A 17,970-nucleotide genomic window follows, 5' to 3' on the forward strand; every position below is an offset into this window, starting at 1 on the left:
AATGAAAAATAACCAATAAACTGACACAACTGGCAATACTATTCTTTATTTTCTTTTTGAGGGAGAAGCATGCTTTACAGCACCTGTAAACAAGTCAGTGAAGTATACTGTTTTGAGTTTCTCCATAAATATATATTATTATTTTTTTGGAATGTTAGAATACCACAACACCAACTGCATTACAGAACAGTTACTGAAGGCAAGTCAGGCTACAACAAGGATAAAATTTTATGGCTAAAAATATTCATAGCAGCAACTTTTAAAAGATGATTTTATTAAATCAAGTCATTGCACTTGGTCATTTTATTGCTACAGCAAAACAAGGCCATTAAATTTTAACACTTCTCATTTCTGATTTGAACTGATTGTCTCATTCTTTTCATACATTTCAAGTTTAAATGCAAGCATAAAATGTTTACCAACACATCTAGAGAGCACTTGGGTTTATTTTTTTCTGTGATCACAGTAAGAAGCATAAAAAGAGAATCCTCTGTTACACCAGGCCCATTCTCTCTTCCTATCTTCAGACTTAGATTTTGTAAAGAGGTAACAGCTTTATAGTATGACCAAAGCTTGGTGGTCGCACGCACACACACACAATACTCCTAATATTGAAATATAATTAGGAAAATTAGTAATATTATGTTTTTCAAAGAATAGCAAACATTCACTACCAATTTGGCAATGACAGATGCCATGCTGTTCACCTCTACTCTGTAATTTATACTCATTCACTAAAAAAAAAAAAAAAGATTTACCCCCAAGTAAAAGCTATATAATTACATAGCATTTTATGATATGAACTTTATAAACAGGAATTAATAAAATTCCTATATCAAGAGCAAATACTGGTAAATTGCTAAAGTAATCATTTTTCCCTTTGATTTTGGTTTTCTTTTCTTTACTATTTGGTCAAGGGCAAGAAAATAGAGACACAGTACTTGAATTACTTTTCAATTCTGATTGAGGAGTATACAAGCAAACACTTTAAGTGTCTCTCAGTACTCATGACCATCTTGATTTTATGCACTGGTGAGAAAATGACCAACAAAAACTTTAAGAACAGCCTGAAATCTGCTGGTAACTCCCCTACCCCGTTATTAGGGTGAGGAGGGAGCACTTAATCAGATCTTCCAGTCATAAAGCCGGAGGGTGATTTCCAGGGTACATTGTTTTTATTTCTACCTGAAGACTTTCATGTTAAAATAAGACCTAATTTATTTAAGTAGAAAGAAATCATTCATTTGACAAGTCATTTAAAAACACTAGAACAGGAATAAACAATTTTATTGTTTATTCCTCATCAGAAGAGCCCAAGGACTTTAAGAAGTTAGAATGTACATACTTAATGCACAGGTTTCCCCAAAAGCACTAATTTAAGTTGTGAATTTACCATTAAGTAATTATGTATTGGAGTTTCTATTATTTTCTATTTCACTTTTATTTGAAACAATATGACAAAATTTCATTAACACAAGATTTCAGTATTTTAAAACTAAAATTTAAAGGAAAAATATTGGTTTGGGGGTTTAAAGAACACAAAACGGAAGCATGATAGATGGTACTCAAAATCTGAAAGTCATTTGCTATAATAAAGCTTAAAATCTAATTTTTTTTCAAAAAAAGATCAAATTTTCTACTTTCAATATAAACCCACATATTTTGAGACATATTATCTGTAGATAACATTTTTAAAAGTTCAATTGTTCATAAGTGACCGTGACGAAACTGCTATTCACCCACTTTGTGAAAATGCATTTTGAATATGGCCAACTATTTGGTTTTAAATAAGCTGTGATGTTACGTTTTGTGACCTACTAAACACTCTTTATAAAGCTGGTTACCTAAATGACAGCCCCAAATATCTCCACCAGTTAGTTTAGTCTAGTAGGTAATTTACACAATGTAAAACCTGAGTATTTACATAATGATAACTTGTCAAAGTATGAAACTGCATACTGAAGTTCTGAAAGTTCTGGAGTTTTGTTTTTCTAACATTATCATTATTAAAAATCAAATGGAGGGGCATGAAGAATTAAATCACAAGATTATGAAATGAGTAATATTTGAGCCTGTAAAATAAACAGAAAAGTACGGCAATAAGGCTGGTGTTTGCATATTATATGTGCTGTAGTTTCTAGGCACAACAAGTTAAGGGTTAAACTGACATTTTTAGTTCCTTAGACCTAATGAATTTAAAATATAGCTCATATTTTCCCCAATATATTTAACAATCCAATACATTTTAACTAAATTCCTTTATGAATCCTATAGTGCAAGCAATAAAAAAATATTCCAAAAGTTGAAGAAATTATTTTGATTAGTTCATTACAGTTATTACTATATGCATGGGTGAGTAATCTGGTTTGTAGCTAGGAAACTCCTATTTCATCACCCAGAGTATCACAAACTGCAAACAAACAGGCACATCAGTGTAATCCTGGGTAAGAAGCTAAACATAAAAAATATATATATACAAAGTTGATATCCCTTATGTTTTATGGGAAAAGTAGTGACTATAGTTACTATAAAGCTAAACTGTCCCTCTCAAATGGTATATTTTACAGATTATTCGTAAAGATATCACCATATTTATAGTATAGATCTCTTTAAAAATAATACTACAAGTTTCAATAAAAAAAACTATTGTGAATTTTCTTTCCTTTTTATACAGATTCAGTAGTATTTTCAAGCAAACTAAACAAAAGAGTTTGCAATCCCAGCACATAAGAAATAAGGCCTCTTTTTTTCATATTGGCAAAACAAAATATATAAAAAAAAATTCACCCTCCCCCTACATTTTTCTATAGATATAATAGTTCATATACGCATATTTCTTTATCACGGCATCAGCATTTGTTATTTTTAAGTAACAAGTCAGTTGAAGTTCATAGTGTTGCTTCTGAATCCCTGGAACACTGAGAACACTGGGTGCACGTCACTTCAGGAAGACATGATTGCTTTTTTCAGCTTCTCTATTTCCACCTAAATGGCAACAGATAAAATATCTTTACTTTAGAAAAGTTTATTTATTTTATCCTATGTCATGAAGATCTGATCATAATTTTAAGCCTCCAGATTTTGATTTCCATTCTAAAATCCAATTTCCAATGGTGTAATAAATATTTTAAAAGTTCAACAGATGAAAATGTCACAATGCAAGTTCCTAAATGACAGGTGACAACAACAAAAAAGCAGCTACAGTTGTTTCACCCAGAACAATGTTAAATAACGTGAGCATTTGAAAGATCTGTAAGAAAATCAGCCCTACAAAAAACAAGAGTATCCTTGAAACCAAACTAAGAAACATACCTGTACCTATAATTAAACAAAGGGGGCAATACAGAATGTTGTTGTTTTTTTTAAAAGGACCAGTTTAGTTCTGTGTTTTTCACTTACTGCTTATGTGATATCAGTAAGCCACTTAACCTCACTTGGTCTCAACTTTCTCAACTGTAAACAGTATGTTCTAGATTAAATTGCCTTTAAAGCCCAGGAATATATATAAAATGCAGTCAATGTGTTAAAAATAGTTCCACTGTTAGGTAGAAGACATTCTTCACTTAACAGAAGTTCACAATTTAAGAAACGTTAGAAGAAAATTAGAAAAATTCATTAAATTTTCACAATAACTACAGAGTTATTTAACTTAGACATATTACAAATAACTAAGTTGAGGATCAAAGAGATTAAACACCATGCCAGTGGTTCCATGTCGAACTTGTACTGGTAAGGTCTAAGGCTTTAAAGGCCACAGTTTTTGTACTCTCTTCCCAATTATATGGTATTTTGATCATCTCTGACCTTGAATTACATGTAGAAACATTTAAGCCTTACCTTCTCCTGATAGCATCATCCCTCTCCCCAACAATGCATACAAATAATACATGTTATGGCTAACTTCTGACAAATAGATCACTACTAAATGATGAGCATTTTGCTACAGTCAAAAAGTATAATTTCAATAAGCTCACAATCTCCTAAGGGATCCTAACCATTCAAGAATGGTTTGCTAATTCCAGGATCTTTCCTAATATTATTCTTTGACTAATATGATTATTAGCCAAACATGTTAGTAGCATTGGATTGAGACAAAATACCTTCAATCTTCAGCGTGATGCGCTATTATCATCTCTATTCCAAATACATTAACCACTGCATGAATTTTAGTGCGCGAGGATGCACAGAAAACAGAAAGAAAAAAAAAATTGGTAGAAGAGGGAGTGCGGGCGGGGTGAGGGTCAGGGTGGAGAATAACCCTGCACGCAGTCAGTAATACTCCTCACAGACTGCTGCTGGCCACATAAATTTGGCATATGCTTGCATTGCTGGAGTTTCTCTTCTAGCATGTTTATGTTCATTGTTCATCATTAGTCCTCTGTACCACTCCTCAGTATAATATAATACTATATAATGTTAATGTTATAGCAGTTCAAAGTATTACTTTTAATTTGGGGGGAAATATAATTCTCTTTTAAACATATGATCCTAAGACTCTAATGCCTTATTAAGTGTATTAAGTATCGAACTTTTCCCACCAAAAAAAAAATTTATAATACAGGTCAGTGAGAGGCTAAGTAACAGCTGGTTTTGCTGGGAAAATATAATCAAATGAAATTCTTCAAAAAAGAAACAAATAATTCATTTGACTCTTTCCATGATTTTTATGACAAATTAAGTCATATATACAAATTTAGTATTGTATTAGTTCCTCTTGCTAACCTTATTACTTTATTTTCATATATGAATATGTGTTATGTATAAAATATAAGGAATGAAAGTCAAGAAACATTTGTTTTTAATTTTTCAATTTCTACCATGTTGCACACTGGGAATTTAACATATATTTAGAAAATATATTTTTAATATCTATCTTCTAACATTTATTAGTTTGACAAAAATTTGTTAGCAATCTAATATGTATATAGCACTGTGCTAGGAGCTATGGGCAAAGATGAAACAGAAAAAGATCCCACCTCCAACAGTATAGAAGATGGGCAAAATAAGTACATAATGTGAATAGTGATATGAGAGAAAATTATTACTTATTCATCTCTTACAAAACTAAACAACATGAATTTGAAATAAGAAAAACTGCTTTTAATCAGAAGACTGGTGGCCAACTCAGTGAATGTGATTGAGCAGGGCCTTGAGAATCTACAGAACTTGGGCACGATAAGTGAGACAAAAGGAAAATCCATGAAAATACAGTAAGAGTAAAAATTCAGACAAATTAACTGTAAGGGACAATTGAGGATTAGCAAGTGAGGAAAGAAAGATAAACTAGGACCAGGACATAAGAGACCTCATTTGCCAAGTCAAGAAGTTTGAACTTCATTCAGCAAGTAATAGAAAGTTTTCGAAAGTACTGAGCAAGGGAAGACAAGATAAGAATGAGAGAAACAAACAAGCTAAACAGAAGATAAGAGCATGAGAAAAGGACAGAAACAGTGAGAATAAAGAGAAAAAGGTTAGGGAGTACAGCCAGTAGGCCTAAAAGTTAGTGGAATTAGAAGAGACAGAAGTCCCACATCTGCATGACTAGAAGCGCAACAAACTTTCAACACAGACAGAAAATCAGAATCTGAAAAGGTGCTACGTGTGACAGGGGACATGCTAAGTCTAAGTTCACAGTGGAACATCCAGGGAGTCTAATAGCTGGAAACTCAGGACAGAAGCTGGGAGAAGAAGAACTAGATTTCAATGGCAAATGCACCAGAGCTAATTATGATACTCCTGGACACAGGTGAGCAAAGAGTGGGTGCACAGAGAAGAGGCCTAAGCACAACACTGAAGGAACACCTCACTTAGGTGAGGAGAGATGGAGAAGTCAGACAGAAGAATGCAGGGTCACATAAACCAAGACATACTTTGAAAAGGTGGTGATGGTAAAAACGTGAAGTGCTGTAGAAACCAAAGAGACATAGGAGTTGCCATCAGTAAACCCAAAATGCAAGGGGTTAAGGACTGAACTAAAAGTGAAGAATTAGTGACTGTAAATGTATGCTTTTCTTGTTTTTTGTTTGTTTTCTTTTTTGCAAAAAATGAACTGCAAATGAAAAGAGAATACAGATCAAGAGGGCAGCTAGACCTAAAAGGGGGCTTTTTATTTTTTGAATAAAGGGGAAAATTGAGTATTTTCAGGGAAAGAAAGGAGAGTGCCAATAAAGGTTATGTGTCAGGTATAAGAATAAAAATGGAGTTTTGATAATCTGCCAAATACCTTCACACATATTATCTCAACAACTAAAGCTAAACGAGGTTAAGTGACTTCCTCGTTCAAATGGTGTAACTTAATCCCTAAGAGCAAAGGTTCTGGAGTCTGGCTGCTTCTATTAAAAATGTTAGCTCCACTGCTGACTTAATCACTCTAAACCCTAGTTTCCTCACTCTGAAACTGTCAGTCAACAGCAGAGAGTCAAGACGATGACATTAGCTACAAAGTAAACTCAACTCAGTGAGAAATTAAAGCCAGCAAATCTATAGCCATCCCAGTACCATCACCACCCCTGCCCCCAGGCAAAAAAAAAGAAAAAAAAAGTTGAACTGTGAAGAAAAGAGAACTATAGCTCAAGAAAGAAGGAGTGTTGAGTGCAAAAGATCTAAAACTAGACACTTTTAAGAGGCAAGAACCATGTTTGCTTTATTCATGAGTGTATACCTTGTGCCCCGTGTCTATGAGAGTGAGTGCTCAAAAAACATTTGCCGAATGAATGAATGGAATGTGGCAGGGAGTCAACAAGAGATTAATTAAATGGCGACCAAGCTGTAGGGAGTGTCCAACTAAAGCAGGATAGCATAATTTGTGGCGGAACCAATCACCCAGTTGGGTTGGAAAAAACATGTCTAGTTTATGCTGACTACAATCTCGATGCTGGAAGAAATGAATTACCTCTAGATTACTTCTCATTGCCTTCTCTTCTTCCAAATCTTTTCGTAGTTTTTCCAGTTCTTTCCTAAAAACAAAGTATTTATTATTGTTAAGTCTTTTGATTAAACAATACATATTTGACTAAGGTTAATAGGATCTGTTGCCTGATATCCCAGAACATAGGGAAAACTTTGAAAGGAAACAGCCATATTGACTGAGAAAAAATTCAAATTCTCTAGTTGAAATGATTCAATACAACAGTTAAAAAACACAGCAAAATCATGGCAAACCTGAGATAAAGAAATTCTTAAGTGAATACAGGTAATCTTCCATATTCAGTTATCATCCATTTCCAAGGCAGGACACACAGCCCAAATAATTTGGGAAAATGAATGTGAAAATATGTCACAATGCAAGGCAAATTATAATTTTTAATACAATAACCTGGACTTTACATATCTTTCTCTGTTTTTTTTTTAAATTAACTATTACATTAAAATCCAAACCAATAAACAAAAAACTGCAGCCAACAATCCCTCTTCTGTAACTCATGTTCTCATTTTTCTAGGTTCCCTTGTATATTTTTATATAGTCATTTTCCCCTCCATTTCATTTTCCAAGAGGAACTCAAGACTTTTAAAATACTCTTTGGAAAGAATTCTAAAATATCTGATAAATAATATATGTAAGTCAATATTTTTATTCATTCTACAGCTTATTTAAGAGCACCTATGGGCAATTTGTATGTGGATTTATTCTTTCATTATAGCACACTTGGTATCAAAAATGCAAAATGTCAAAATTAACAAATCAGATTGTTCTCTAACTGGTACCTGAGAGATGCTCAATAAATATTTACTAGATAAATGAACGTATAGTTTATAATGTGCTTACTGCAGAAACTGTGGATAAATTTGCCAAACCTAAACCAAGGTAAACTGAAGAATTCAAGAAATATCATGTATCAAATTTCCTCTCTCTATATGATATAAATGTGCACAATATATGTTTTTTAAGTAGGCATTCAAGATAACTTTATGTTTCTAAGAGATGTTTGTAGAAGTGCTCTGCAAACTACAAATACATCATGTTGTTAATCTCAATATTTTTTTAAATAAATAATCCAATGTCAACAAAGAATTGGAGGAGAAACAGTGAATTCAAAATCAGTGGTAACACGGTCTCTGGCGATGAGTATTATACCAGATTCCATATTCCATGAGATACTCTTAGAGGCCAGAGAAGAAGCTGGAGTAGGGGAGGAGCACCTGAACCCTCACCCTCAGTTTAGTTAGATTAGCTGATCTTTGATCTATTTTACCTACTGGGCTTTTGCAGAAGTATGTTTAAAATGTTAACACATTTTAAAATTCACATAATAATGTTTATAAGAAAAGATCTCTAAATCAATAGAAGATTCAAGTTTGAGTTCTAGCTCTACCACTTAAGAGCTGTGTGATCTTACATAATTAGCTTTACCTCTCTAAACCTTTATTTCTTCATTTAAAAGGGAGGGGACTATAGCAGGTGATCTTTTAAATTTATTTTAGCTCTAAAAAGTCCCTAACTTTTACTTAGGCACGCCCCACCATATACCATTATCAAAAACTTTCAGAGTTAAGAGAAAGGCCTTACAAATCACCTATCCCAACCCATTTGTTTTATAAATATCCAACTCAACCCCAGCAGAAACAGTGATCAAAGTCCTCTGAGAAGAAAACCAAATGTATATATAGATACACCACAGATCCAAAATAAAATGGCTTTTCCTAATACTTTTAAGACTAATTAACCCATGTTTGACATTTCTAGCCTCAAATTATGTGTTTAAGGTTCATCTATGATATAACATGTATTAGTATTTCATTTCTTTTTACGGCTGAATAACATTCCATTGTATGGATGTACCACATCTTGTTTATCTATTCATCAGTTGATGGACAGTTGGGTTGTTTGAGCTTTTTGGCTATTATGAATAATACTATAAACATCTGTGTACAAGTTTTTGTTTGAACACTTGTTTTCAATTCTCTTGGGCAGTACTATACCTTGGCGAGGAATTGCTGGGTCATATGAGAACATGAGATTTAACTTTTGGAGTAACTGCCAGACTGTTTTCCAGAGTAGCTGTACCATTTTACATGCCCACCAGCAAAGCATGAGGGTTCCAATTTCTCACGTCCTTGCCAATACTTGTATTGTTCATATTTTTTATTATAGCCATCCTAGTGGGTGCGAAGTAGTATTTCACTGTGGTTTTGATTTGCATGTGCTAATGACTAATGATGTTGAACATCTTTTCATGTGCCTATTAGCCATTTTTCTATAATCAAGCTACTAGAACCAATTCTATAATCGAGCTACTACTTTCTGATTTACCTGGTTTGCCTTTTTCATAATTGGGCTGGGTTTTCTTATCCAAGCTTTCCAATTCCTAATTAGAATAACTAGAATTAATAGAGTTTCTAATTATTATGTTTTCTAATTCAAGCTTTTTTGCCTAGAGAGACACTATCAATAAAAATTTCTTTGAAAACAAACTTGCTCATACTAGAAACTTGGCAGATTACTTCTTTACTTGATATAATTTGAAAGAATTCTTTACGCATGTGTTAAGTAGTGCTCAAAGAAGAAAATAAGGGCTACTTACCCATGATCCTTTTTTAGTGCTTCCACAACACACAGCAATTCAACAAACTGAGCTTTAAGCTCATCCAAAGAATTTTCTGTTTCTAGCTTAGCTTTGATTTCTAATGGAGTTAGAAAAGCAGCTGTATTTGGTTTAGAAGCACTTGAAGGTGTTGAAAGGTAAACAGACGGCTGAAAACATATAATAAACAGAAAATTTGTATTTACATTTAATATTACATTATAAATTCAAAAGATTTTTACTGCAAGGAGATAAATAACTGAAGTAATACTTCCAAGATAAATAAAAAACTTGAAAATCCAAAAAGCAGTTTGACGTTCATAACTGGAAAAACCACTAAACGACCAAAGAATAAACTTGTAATTACTAAGGGTTTTTGTGAGAAATGTCAAGGGCTTTATTTAAAAAAAAAAAGAGAGAGAAAAGAAGATCCATTAGATTTATCTTATGGTTTACCTAGTGGAACATCTAGAAGCAAGAATATAAAAGCATTATTAAGGTACTGCTTTGATCCTTCATATTAAATAGTTATTATTTAGAGTATCCAGAGAGCTCCAATTAAAAGCAATTATGAAGGATTTAGTAAGTCCATAGAAGAGGCATTAAAATGGATCCATGGCCTGACATTCTTTTACCATTTCACTTAGGTAACAGCAAGTAAAATTTCAATAGACTGCTAACAGCTGAGAGAATTCAGATTAAGTGTATCTGATAAAATGAATAGCAGTCAAATGCCTTGAAATGAATTTGAGGAACAGGCATGATCTTCTCAAATATAAGATGTGTGTCAGTTGTGGTAATACTATCTTAAATTAAAATGGCAAGGGCTTAGCAAAGACTCTTAACACCACGTAATAGACGGAAGAATCCATGTATTCTACCATTCATTCCAGTGTGTATTCAGTGCTTATTATGGTGCCAAGCACCAAGTTACATAAGGAGTAAAAGAGTGATGGCTTCTGCCTAAGGAGTGCATGTTTAACAGGAAATGAAACAAATGTATATAGATCTATGCCTTAAAAAATATGAAACATGTAACATTTGTATTACTCATTTAAAATAATGTGACTCTCCTAAAAAAGATCTACAGAGAATAATGTAACTTAAGTTTAACAGTAATTATTTTATTTTATTTAGTTTTAGTAGGAATTATTTTATTTCCTGGCAGAAGAAATAATTCTTCCTGAAGGACATGTTAAATTCCACAATTTTCATGTTCACAAAGAACCCTACAAATTATACAAATCTTAGACCAAAATGCACCTTACCTTTGGAGAGTAGCATGAATCCTTCTTAAATTCAGATGGCTTTAGGTTGGCACTATCATCTTCTTTTGGTAACTTCAGGATTTTTTCTGGGCTTTGAGTTGGCTGAATGATTTTTTTTTTAAATCAAGAAACAGAAAACACCAAAGAAAGAAAAGGCAGTAAGCATCTGGATAATAATGTAAGTAACTTTTATCACTGTTTTCAGCAGATACTGTTCCAGATATTCCATTATTGTTAACAGGATTTTACATAATTTCACGCTGAATAACACACTTGCATATCTTGAGGGCGGAAAAACAGCTTGCCTATTAGCAACAAAAATTTTCCCTACTTAGGTAATTTAAAAGCACAATAGTACTTAAGAGCTAATGTATTAACACTAAAGTACTACCCGTATCCCAGGCAACATACTGAGAGCATAAAAAGAAGTTACACGTTTAGAGACCAGGATTAGTACTACAAAAAACACTGACTATTTCAGGGGGAAAAAAATGTTCTCATTCTTTCTTGAAGTGAATATGTACAACTCAATTCTAATTACTGCTTTTGGACAAGTATATTGCACAGGTCCCCTGTCCCCTCTCGACACTGTGCTCTGTGGTTATGGTCTTAGGACAACTCTGCTTCTGATTCTGTAACCTTCCATTCCACATCCTGTAGAAATGAACAGGTCTCTTCCCCATATCTCTTAAATACAACCCTTGGCCACTTGAGTATAGTTATCTTCCTGATTTTTAAACTTCAGTGGAGCTATAAATCCTCCCTCATTCTTATCTTCAGAAGGACTCTGGATTTACTAAATTCTCTGTGTTTTATAATAATAAATGTAACTCACAGAATGTCCACCATTGAAGCGGCCAGGCAACCTTCTTCCAGGCATCTTCGGTCTATTTGCAGTAAGATGTAGCAAGTTTTCTGATGAAGCTATGTCATCAAAATTTACAAGATCTGGAGAATAAAAGTAAACATATCTATTAAGAGATAACTGCACATTTTAAAGGGCAAAAAAGAACATCTCTGATTTTTAACAAACTATAAAATTAAAAAGAACACCACCAAGACTCACAAGTTGACCTGTGCTTTTCATATGCATTTGGAAAACAACACTCACCCTCAAAAACTAACATCCTCTTTACCTGATACATTTTATATATTAACAATATAAAGTTCATGTTTTTAACAGAGACTTAGACCTCAACAAAAGTTCTTACTGAAAGATATAAATCTGTACCACAAGTTGTAGTAGTATGAAAAAGCAGTCATCTTAAGTTCTTGCTTATAAAAAAAAATGATCTACTTCTTCAACTCAGAATTAATTACAACATATCAAAAAACTAACTTATGAAATGTGTTTTAAAGTTCAAGTAATATCCTAATATTAAAAATTTTTAAACTCAATTTTATCTGGGACCCTGCTGCTTTCCAATTGCGTTTCTTAATGTAAAGTGAAAGTGTAATTTAATGTGTCTTCATATATGTATGTGCATAGTATACTGTAGCTGGGACTCGACCTGTTTATAGTTCACTGTACTTCTGCTTAGACATTATCATGTGTAGGAATCAGACGATAGTTATAAATCTAAGGCAAATCAGATACCAAGGGAAAATGCTACATAAATCATCCATTTGCTTCCCCACCATCAAAGGCTGGTTGACCTTTGATCCAATAACTTGAGTTTAAGGACAAATCTAGGTAATTTCTATCTCTGAAACAATAGTATATAATACCTTCCCTTTTTCTAGATGGTCCAGAAAACCTTGCTGAAGGAGTTGGTCTTTAATTTTGAAGCACAGATATCTATAAGTGGTAATAAGAACCCTAAGGTTAATTCCTGGCACTTCCTTTGGCCCAGGTTCCAAACTAAGATTATTAATCACAGTCAATATGCCGTCACTCGTTATGGCAGCAGGTATCTTTTGCCTTGTCTTCCAGGTATGGAATCATTCTTCACGTTGCCATTGCTTGGAAGTTTATAATGCTTTCTGTCAAATATTTAGATGTCCAAACTCAGAGAATTGTTCTTTCTTAAAAGAAATCTAAAGATACTTATCATTACTGCCCTTAAAGCTTACTCATCAAATTTCATATTCAAAGTAATTTATTTAGAGAATTTTTTTTAAAGGGATGGAGGACACAAAGGTAAAACAGGAAGAGGTTACCACTAACTGGCAATATACATTTTGTAACAACTGTAAGTATTTGTTGACCTCTGTTAATTCTTTTCCATCTTCACATTCTGGGATTACTTTGTATGTTCTATCTTGGATCTAGTCACTAGGCTAATATACCACAACAGGCAATCTAATGGGCTTGGATTAATTTTTGTGTTGAGTTGTTCAATAATTGTCTATAAATAATTATAATATACAACAAACCACAATAAGAAACACAGTGGCTTTAATGGAGAATGCATTATATAATGTGAAAGACCTTGAGCTTAAACATATATTTAAATATCTCATTTGTTAATTTCATAAACAAAGAAAACAATATTTTAAAAGATGTTAAAAATATGCTATAGTTTGAAGGGTTAAAAATTGTTTTTTACATCGATAAATATGTATTGACAACCTACAAAAAAAACCTTGAAAAGTACAGTCCATTTTGGCCTGTGGAGATTATTTTCAAATGCATATTTAAGCAACTTTTAAAAAGAAAAAGAAACAAACAAAAACAAAGGAAGAGATGAAGATAAATTAAAAGGGTAAATAAAAAGAAGATTTACAAAATTATACACCATGCTCATGTAAAAATGTCTTCTGTATGTCCAGTTTTGGGCCACAACACCAAGACAAGTAATTTTGCTATTCTAAAACTCTCTCAGGTCCTCCACTTAAGTCATTAGGTTAGTAAAATGAAATAGTGCACATTTCTGACTCATGATATACTTGAATGCTTTTAAATTTACCTACGAGTGGTATCAGTGGATTTATATTTTACACACGGCATAAAAGGCATGACAGTCACTTAACTCTTGCCATCACATTGTCACTCTGCCAGCCATTTACATGTCTACACATTGCCTAAGACATGGAATTTTAAAATATCAAAATAAATATAAAACTTTGGGAGAAAAAACCTGACTTTCATGGTTGTCAACTAAAATAACCTTGTATCAAAAGAATATTTTAAACTATCAGGAAAAAATTTCCAATATGAATTTCATTTTATTTTAAAATGGAAAACCAAAAGGGTTAGAATAGACAGACAAACACGTACACTTTAGTAAAATTACAAAGAAAAATCAATGTGCACCACCTATTCATATTGACTATATTATTTTTATTTCTTTTATAAATTGTCATCTTACCAAAATGGAGAAAGGTAGGATAATTTCCTGACACGTAAGAAGGGAAACATGGCAAACAGGCTAGGAAACAAAATCTGGAAAGAAAAGTCAAGGATAGGAATGTCTAGAAAAAAGACTAAACCAAAAAAATTATTTTACAAAGCAGGAAAAAGGAACAGTTGTAGAATGAATAGAACCATTTTAATGTTTAGCAGATATTGCAGTTTATCTAAACTTACATTAAGATGTGTATTAGATTTTAGATTTATTCTTTTGTCTTCCAAAAGGAAAAATTATGATTAGTATTAGTTTCAATATACATTAAACTAGAAAGAAGTCTTTTTTAAATTACTCACTGAACACCAAGACAACTTCTAAAAGAATGTTTTAGTACTAAAATTAGAGGTCAGAGTAATAAATCAACATATTAACAAGTCATTGATATAGTTATAACTGAAATTAAACCAACTTTTAGTCAAAGTTTTGGTCCTCAGCACATGGTAGTAGTTACAATAAAAGAGGCAATTTTAATTCTGGTATGGTATGATAGGAAAAAAAATATGCCAAATATTATTTTTAAATATCCCACTATAAAAATACAGTAGTGCCTTAAGTGATACTCTCTATAATGATATTATCAAGGAAATTATTATTAGAAAATAAAAATTTTAATTACTGCTCTTATTTCCCAGGTAAATTCTACCTTTTGGGGTATGGTATTTTGTTTTGTTTTAATACTAGTTTAGATACAGGCTCGCTTTTTATAGTGTCTACCACTCAACAGGTAAACATTGTATTCAAAAAATCTCACCATAAATTCTTTCTGGAAGAAATAAATGAATAAATATTGGGAAATTAATTCAAACAAAATAGATCAATTATTAAATAGAAGTGAAGAGAAAGAATGTTGCCCTATTTAACAATGAAGGTTTTCAGATCAAATAATGTATCTCTAAAAATTTCCTTTAATCCAAGAAGAATTTATCACAAAAGATAATGAAAAAGGATAAGATACTACACTCTAAGAATACTTCATCAACTGTGCTTTCTTAATGAAATAGCTATGTTTCCACTAAGTTTTCTGTCCTGTAGTTTAAAACTAATTGTAAACCAATTTTACTTCCTGGAAAATTTACTATTTTAGAAATACCTAGACTATGTGAACTTTACAATTAACCTGTAGTAGCAATGAGACTACCCTAAACCAATTTTTGATGAAGTGTTGGAAAAAGAGAAAAAAATTAAAAACATGGTCTGATAGCTCTGCAATTTGTAGTACTATCTTGTATCATATATGAGAATATTTATGAAAAATCTTAAAAAAATGAAACAAATTGAGTATTCTAGGAATGTTTTTCTTATGAACAAAGACTGTATTTATACACATGAATATATATGTTTATATATGGGTTTGTATACAATCATATCAGAGAGTAACGAAAGGAATTTACATCCTTAATAGATAAGAGCAAAAACAGAGTTAAGAAGTGATTAACAGTAGAGGAGGGGAAGAAGGGAAATTACATTTTATAACAACTTCCATGTTAGGTTTTCTAATAGGTATCATAGATATGATGGGTCATTCAATTGTTAAGTGAGAAAATAAGCAAAACATGCCAATGACCAATTAGCTAATAATTTAAAACTCACATTTTTTTAACAGCAAATTCTACTATATCATTTCGCCTCAAATTACTCTTTTACAAAATAATTAAACTCTAAGGAGATTTTCATGTATGTTTTAAACTTTCTGAAACTTACGTTAAAGGGCTAGTTCCATATGTTATTTAAAAAATTTAAAACTTCAAACTGGGCCATATATGTAAATTAAAACATGCCTCAATCTAATGCCAAATTTGAGGCTGTATCTAATACAGAACACAGTTTTTTTTATAAGGTGCCAACAACTCAAAGAAGAGGTAAAACACTTTTATACTACAAGTACTAAGGACATGATATTCTAATTTTAAAAAAAGGAAATAAGGAATAGTCTGAGTTGAGGCTGGAGACATAAGCTACTTGCTATCAGCAGCTATGCCTTTTATCTTAGCGAACTATTTGTGCCCAAAACACTACTGCAAATACACAGCTGCTCAGTAAATATTTGCTACTTAATATGAACTCAATTTCCAAAATTTATATTTTCTGAACTTTATAGGGTGTAAGTGCAGTACACCAAAGGCAGTGTGATAGTGGAAGATATAAAGACTGAAACTTGGAAGTCAGCTGTTAGTTTTTTGACCGTGTATGTGTCTCGGCACCTCTAAATTACTTCCTTATTTATTTAAACAGAAAAGCAAACTAGAAGTTAGAAATTTTCAAACTCTGTTCCACAAAGCCTCACATTTTTAATGAAGAATAAATAATAGCTATGGATGTAAGACAAGAAATGGGACTAAAATACAAAGGAAAAAGAACTTTTCAACCACCAATAGCCTGACATTGTTACATGGTATTTAGAAATGTACCAAAGGAAATAAAGCTTGCTGGTAATCCTATATAGATGAAGTTTGGAAAAAAAAGTGAAAATTTGTTTTAACTGACTTAAATTATTTTGGTAATTTCCACGACTTTGAGAAAACTAAATAAAGCAAATGTTGAAGAATGATACAAAGTAACAAAAAATACAGAAAAAAAATAATAAGCTCTAAATATTACCCTTTCAGCTCCCAAAGAGACTCATCAAAATTTAAGACTTCTGATAAATAAAGACTGCAGAAAATTGTGGAAATTCAAAAGATAATACCTATGGATTTTTGATATCCAGAGTTAAAAGTGTGTGCTTAAATTTTTTTTCTCTATTACTTTTGAAAACACATTTCTAGCTACATTTTAAATCAAACAGAAAACAGTAAGAACTAATAGAATTACATTTTTTAGCAGCAACCTCAATTTAAAAAAAATTAAAGGATATTTTAAAAAAACACGAAGTTTTTTTTTGTTTTTTATTTAACTAACAGTAAATTAGAACAATTTTCACCAAAAACATACTGAATATATTTGAGTGACTGTCTCTAAAGTACAATCAACATCTCAATTTCCAGAAATTATTGATGACTATGGCTTCATCCAGATCAGGTAGGCTCCAAATACATGATGAAAGATCTATAAGACATTCCAATTAAAAAACTGAAGGAGACTATGCTTAGGTTAGAGCTTTTGTACTGACAAACTAAAGAGAACGAAGAAAAAATCACCTAAAAAATTTGAAAGGTAATACGTAGCACATTTTACAATAGAGTGACAAAAAAAAAAATCTTAGTGTAACTGGTCTTCAAGTTTAAATGTAAAGAACTGTTAACTTGAAGCTAAAAAGTACGTTGACATTAATTTTTTTTTAAAGAAAATCACAGAGAACTTTATATAAAGGGGATTTAAAGAGTTCTCTTCTGGTTTACATGATCTTGAACACTTGCTGTGTCTTTAGCTTACTTTGTTTAGATGCAAAATAGGGGAAAATGGCATCTACCTCTTAGAGTCAGTGTTAAAATAAGAATATATATGAGAAAATGCTTTTAAAATGTTAAAAAACTAAAAACGAATGCAAAGTGCTATAAAATAAGCATTACCACAAAGTAATGATGGTGCAATGCCTTTAACAGTGAGACCTTGTATCAAGGCTTCTCTGAAGCAAAAAAAAAGAGACTTTTCTGTTTCAAGTATTCCATTTTACAACTGAGAAGTATAAAAAACCAGGAGACAAAGATGATTAATGGGCTGAAAAATCAGTCCTAAAACTTAAGGAATAACATTTAGCTAAAGAAGTAAAGCCTGCTGAGATAGACAGATATATACAGAGAGAGAGAGTCATAAGAAAGCCTATTTTCCAGAATTGGAAACAAAAGTATCTTGAGATTTAAGTGGGAAAATAAAAATAGTCTTCTTAAATAT

The 17,970-nt window shown here is 32.0% G+C and overlaps 1 protein-coding gene across 5 annotated transcripts in view; it reads right to left on the bottom strand.

Annotated features, from left to right (window-relative positions):
* Window positions 1–254: 254 nt before the first annotated feature.
* Window positions 255–17,970, bottom strand: part of CD2AP (CD2 associated protein) — a 105,861-nt gene continuing 88,145 nt past the window's right edge. For 3 of the 5 annotated variants that reach the window (XM_089918638.1, XM_089918640.1, XM_089918641.1), the window contains 6 exons: window positions 11,625–11,737; window positions 10,790–10,891; window positions 9,522–9,691; window positions 9,251–9,305; window positions 6,893–6,956; window positions 255–2,985 (listed from right to left, as the gene is read on the bottom strand). In XM_089918638.1, coding sequence (XP_089774764.1) covers window positions 6,900–6,956; window positions 9,251–9,305; window positions 9,522–9,691; window positions 10,790–10,891; window positions 11,625–11,737 — 497 coding nt within the window. In that variant the 3' untranslated portion in view covers window positions 255–2,985; window positions 6,893–6,899. The remainder of the gene's footprint in view (window positions 2,986–6,892; window positions 6,957–9,250; window positions 9,306–9,521; window positions 9,692–10,789; window positions 10,892–11,624; window positions 11,738–17,970) is intronic. The other 2 variants (XM_089918639.1, XM_089918642.1) reach the window with 1 other exon arrangement.

Source organism: Delphinapterus leucas, chromosome 10, assembly GCF_059928025.1.
Source record: "Delphinapterus leucas isolate spDelLeu-1000000601 "Yukka" chromosome 10, BTC_Dleu_Yukka2, whole genome shotgun sequence".
In the NCBI taxonomy this organism is placed as follows: Eukaryota; Metazoa; Chordata; class Mammalia; order Artiodactyla; family Monodontidae; genus Delphinapterus; species Delphinapterus leucas.